This window comes from Synchiropus splendidus, chromosome 15 (genome assembly GCF_027744825.2).
Source record: "Synchiropus splendidus isolate RoL2022-P1 chromosome 15, RoL_Sspl_1.0, whole genome shotgun sequence".
NCBI classification, from domain to species: domain Eukaryota; kingdom Metazoa; phylum Chordata; class Actinopteri; order Syngnathiformes; family Callionymidae; genus Synchiropus; species Synchiropus splendidus.
This window is the reverse complement of record NC_071348.1, coordinates 5,915,580-5,920,352: the sequence shown is the minus strand read 5'-3', so window position 1 is coordinate 5,920,352 and position 4,773 is coordinate 5,915,580. Positions and strand designations below refer to the sequence as shown.

General features: G+C 40.6%; 2 protein-coding genes and 1 long non-coding RNA gene across 4 annotated transcripts in view; 1 reads left to right on the top strand and 2 right to left on the bottom strand.

The window, feature by feature from the left end:
* Nucleotides 1-1,052: 1,052 nt before the first annotated feature.
* Nucleotides 1,053-2,730, bottom strand: LOC128746657 (cysteine-rich venom protein pseudecin). The gene is made up of 8 exons (XM_053843860.1): nt 2,719-2,730; nt 2,517-2,520; nt 2,344-2,444; nt 2,095-2,185; nt 1,829-1,974; nt 1,599-1,687; nt 1,449-1,531; nt 1,053-1,385 (listed from the first exon to the last, which is right to left on the bottom strand). The coding sequence occupies exons 1-8, from the start codon at nt 2,728-2,730 to the stop codon at nt 1,243-1,245; spliced, it is 669 nt and encodes a 222-aa protein (XP_053699835.1). The 3' UTR covers nt 1,053-1,242.
* A 300-nt stretch (nt 2,731-3,030) lies between these two features.
* Nucleotides 3,031-4,157, bottom strand: LOC128746839 (uncharacterized). The gene is made up of 3 exons (XR_008412597.1): nt 4,043-4,157; nt 3,188-3,291; nt 3,031-3,095 (listed from the first exon to the last, which is right to left on the bottom strand). It is a non-coding gene; the product is annotated as an uncharacterized LOC128746839 (long non-coding RNA).
* A 126-nt stretch (nt 4,158-4,283) lies between these two features.
* The window catches only part of LOC128746741 (raftlin-like), a 69,480-nt gene continuing 68,990 nt past the window's right edge, over nt 4,284-4,773 (top strand). For both annotated transcript variants that reach the window (XM_053844022.1, XM_053844020.1), the window contains exon 1: nt 4,284-4,428. The gene's annotated coding sequence lies outside the window, so the exon portion shown is untranslated. The remainder of the gene's footprint in view (nt 4,429-4,773) is intronic.

Below are 4,773 nucleotides of genomic sequence, written 5' to 3'. Positions count from 1 at the left end.
GGGGCGCGCGCAGAGACAAACAGGGTGTGCTGTCAATCTGAGCGGAAGCGCGCACCCGAGACCTAAACAGACGACAATGTTTTTTATTCTTATTTTTATTTAATTTCCAATGAATGAGGCGTTAATTCAATGTCCTCTTACACAAAATAGATGGCTTACGTAACACGGTTTCATTTGAAAATTCCACACAAACTATGATGCTCCAAGATTAAAGTTCTGCTGCAGAAGTCCTTGTGGCACCTGAATGGCAATTATTTAATGTCTTATGTACAATATAGAATATAGCAAAATAGACCATAGATCTCATTGGGAAAAGGGTGGAAGGTTGGACGTGACATCCGTCCCCAGGTGGTGGTCGTCTTTTTTACAAGTGAGTGGACAGATATTTATACCGTACGGTCATGATGACTGGAAAATGAGCTGAGCCAAAAGACAAAGCTCTCCATTGACCGGTGGATTTCTACTCTCGCTTAGTAATGACCAAAAAACTTCGCACACATCTGCAATGTGCAGTGTTTGTCTTTAATAACTTTAAAGTCATTGTTGCTGCTGTGGAATTTCCCCACAATGGGATTAATGAAGGTAAAATAATATAATATAATCTGATTCTGTACATACATGAGGACTAATAACAGAAGCCCATGTATATAACGCCCCACGAGCGAGTGACCTATCAGCCTGCACGATTTAATGCCCATTGTTCAAACACAAGTGGCCTGGAGGAAGACGGAGGTTCATACTGAGATTCTGCAGCGTCACCTGCTGGCCATCAATGGAGTAAAAAAACTGCTTCTATCTCTAGTAGATTAGATAGTAACGAGCAAACAGAAGATTGTTCTGCAACTGCACTCTTACTACAAATCACTATATCATCTGCAAACATCATTGTCCATGGAGACTTTTCATTAATGTAATTGAATGAGTACAAGCCACACATTTCTCAACATAGTTTTTCATTGAAGTGACAGCTGATTTATGACATAAGAACAGGGGCGTCTACTTAATTTAACCAAAGAAATCAAAAGCGGAAAAGCAGAACCCATGTCCTTTTGAATTGCTTTTATTTTCGAGATGTGTGTATGTCAACCCACCGAGTGACAGAAACGACCTCTTGGCTTGGCGCGTATGAAGGCCCTCTCGAACGATAAGGGTGTCTTTACACAGGTATGGAGGGATAGGAAATGGCCTTGAGGAACCAGCAATAGAGAAGCTTTGGAGAGGAAACTCTTGGCAGTGTTTTCTTCACAAAATCGAGATGATCTTGTTGGGACAATGGCATGATGCAGGACAGTAGCGCTGGACCCATTCCTTGTCGCACCCAAATAAATTCTTCCAGGCAGGACAGTTGATGAAGTGGTTGACTTCTGGACAGACGTCTGTTGGACCTTAAGAGGTACAAATATCATGATGGTTTCTCAAGAAACAGTGATGAGAGTGAAATGACTTACTGCAGAGTCGGTCCAAAGGTGCACTGCGACAAGCAGCACAAGAGATTCCAGCAGTATACGGAGGATATCCTTTCACATTTCCTCTGCTCGTGAAGACATATGGATTTATTCCAGTACAAAGGTAAACTATTTTTTAGGTGGAAAACTCACGCTCTGAAGTATTGGCATCCGTATAGGAAGGTGTTTCCTCTGCAGAGCGTTACTCCGCAGCCAACCTTGTAGGATGTGTTCCACACCACCTACCCAGGCACGTAACATGCGTTTGTTTCACCAAGAACTGAATCTTGAGAAATGACGGGGGAGCAAAGAGGGGCTCATCACATTAAAAGTGACCTACACTTTTTTGGACTGCAGGGGGAAGCCTGAGAGTCAAGTATCACCTGTGTGTAGTGTCCGATGGCTGCTCCTGTTGTGGATCCAATGGGATACTGGTAGTGGTCCACCTCGTTGTGCCACGCGGTGATGACCTCAGTCCAAGACCGTGGATGAGAGGTGCTATAGAAAAGGTTCTCCCCGAGTTCATAACCTGCTCTCGAGAGACACGACCAAGGCTGAGAACAAACCCTACATTAACTTCAGTGCTCGATAAATTTCGGCTCTCCGGAGAGTTAACTCTTAAATCGTCAAATAGTAAAGGGAGTTTCACCTCCCAGCATGCGGGTCAGCGGGGGTCCATGAGCCAGAATGCAGTTGTCCACCCAGGCCTGGGCTATGTGGGCTATATCAGCGTCATACTCCTGAGAGACCAGGGAAAGAAAATCCCACTTACAATTCATCCAATTCACTTGGTTATCCTCAACATCTCCCATGTCTCGCTCACATCTCAACATTCACGATCACAACTCAGTAGAACACTGGAAACAGAGAGAATGAGAATGAAGTGAACAAGACGTACCATCATCACCATGTCGGTAGCATCCGGGAACACGGCCCTCCGAAAGGAATTGTGCACGTTCACAATCTCATCCTGGACATAGTCATTTTCGGGGCAAATCTCTATATACACATACACACACTCTCAATCACCTTATCTCATCATTTTATTGACAGACAACAGAAGACGCTCACCTTGCTGAGGACGTCATGCCGGAGAGAATGAAAAAAAAAAAAAAAGTTAAGGTGCATCTTCAAACTAATTCAGATTTTAAATATAAAAATTTTCCAATATACATCATTTTTCAAGAACAAGATCCCAGGTTATAAGGTTTTCTCTGCAGGGTGTCTGGACCCGACTGAGATATAGATAATCCCGAGGTTGACTGGGCCGTACTGCTGCCCCCATGACCAGACCGCAGTTTATGACGAATAGCAGTTATTTCGTTGAAATGTTCTATTCAAAATAAATATCACAACACACGTTCTTAAATAATACACACAGAGATTATCAATTATAATGACCTACTTTCATACCATTTCTCAAATTATTTCACTGAAATAGTACATACAAAATGCTACAGCAGTCAAAAAGAATGTAATTATTATGACAAAAATGCTATATGGAAAAAATAATGATTTTGTAGCACATCATCATTCTAATAAATCTGTATATTGCACCCAGATTGCAAAAACAAATCAAACTCACCACAACACAGACCGAAGACACTCGATGCAGGCACCAGATAAACAGCACGACTCTGAACATTTCAGCTGAAGTGTAAATAAACAAATAACATAATTAGAAATAAGTCAACTTCAAGTGTGATGAATGCATCAAACATCTAAGGGGGAGCACACTGCACCTGATGAGGTTGTCCCTGCAGCTCAGGAAACCTCTGTCGACCTGTGTCGAGGCCGACCTATAAGGTGAAGCACTCGGCTGGGCGTCCACTGCTGGAAAAGCCAGCTGAGTCGCAGGTAAACAAGAGAAAGCAGCTTTGATTGATGATGACCGTTGAGCTCGTGTGTGGACAGATTACAGACATGACGGCGCACCCACATGTATAAACATGTGGAATCATCTCCAGGAGACAAAGATGTTAATTGCAGACAGAAAATCAGTTAAACATTTTTTGTGTGTACTGTTTTGTTATAAATCAAACACATGACTTATTCTGTAAAATATGCCATTCAATTGTATGCTTTTTTGAGATAAAACATCATGCACAATATTCTACATAGTTATTATCTAAGGATTTATCAATACATAGTTTTACAAATAACTAGATAGGTTATTGATTTATTTATTTAAACTTGAAAATATTGATATTTCCCCGTAAAATGCATAATGAAATTTAACATCAAGAATATATTCTGTACATACAAATTGTTTAAAAAACATATAGGGATGATTATAATGGAAGATATCCGAATTTAGTTGTTTCCATCATTGTGTTAAAAAAATGATCATGTACGCAAACTAAACTATATGCTATGCTATGCTATGCTATGCTATGCTATGCTATGCTATGCTATGCTATGCTATGCTATGCTATGTAATACACGTCATGACACGAATACTATATAAACGTTTCGTTTAAATTTTTTGGACAACACTTATATCGGGAGGGAATACATTTGTGTATTAAATCGAGGATTGTATATTTCCTCGGGTAACCTTGAATTGTTTCTCAAACTCACCGCGACATAATATTTACCTTATTTAACATAGTTTACTCTCAGCTTTCCATGGGTCTTTAAGTCTTTCTGCAGTCCCTCCCTATACCGTCTCTTCACGCAGCCTTTTTCAAACATCTCTATTGTCATTTTAAATTTGTTTTTCCACTGCCTTGACCTGATTGGACGTGGTAACTTCCACGGATTGGACGCTAGATGGTGCGCCTGCACGTCATATAACTGCGCTGCCGCCGAATTAAAAACAAAATGTGATTATGAAGATTACAGCAGTTGCCGTTCAAATATTATTAGAGCTCTATATGCGTTCCTTTGTGTGTGTCTTAATCCTTAAAATTCTTGTTGCTTTAGCATCTTTGTCAGAAGTAGCGATACTAAACTCATTCCAGCGCGTTTCCAACACACTCAGGTGAGTTATTGACAAATCTGTCTCTCGACTTGTAAAGTGGGAAAACAACTGTATTGTTGTTTGGGTTTTTGTTTTTCGGCACTACTATTAGGACCGTGCTACTACTACTTCTACTTCCATTTCCTTTTCTGCAACTTACACACTACAGCTTTTGCGTCTAACTCCGATTAGTCAGCCCTAATAGCATGCTAGCATGCGCTTGCTTTTGCGTCAACCTGAGCACATTCTTTAAATAAAGCTGTGTTGGGACTGTTGCGATTACTGCTAGTGGTACCCAAACAATAATACTAATAATGAATAATAATAATAATAATAATCCTCGAATACGACTACGAGTAATGCACG

Bases quoted from the DNA above. Each gene is read 5' to 3' on its own strand.
- LOC128746657 (XM_053843860.1), bottom strand. The intron at 1,975-2,094 runs GTGAAACTCCCT...TCTCGAGAGCAG, and splicing joins GCTGACCCGCATGCTGGGAG to GTTATGAACTCGGGGAGAAC. The intron at 1,386-1,448 runs GTAAGTCATTTC...GTACCTCTTAAG, and splicing joins ACCTTTGGACCGACTCTGCA to GTCCAACAGACGTCTGTCCA.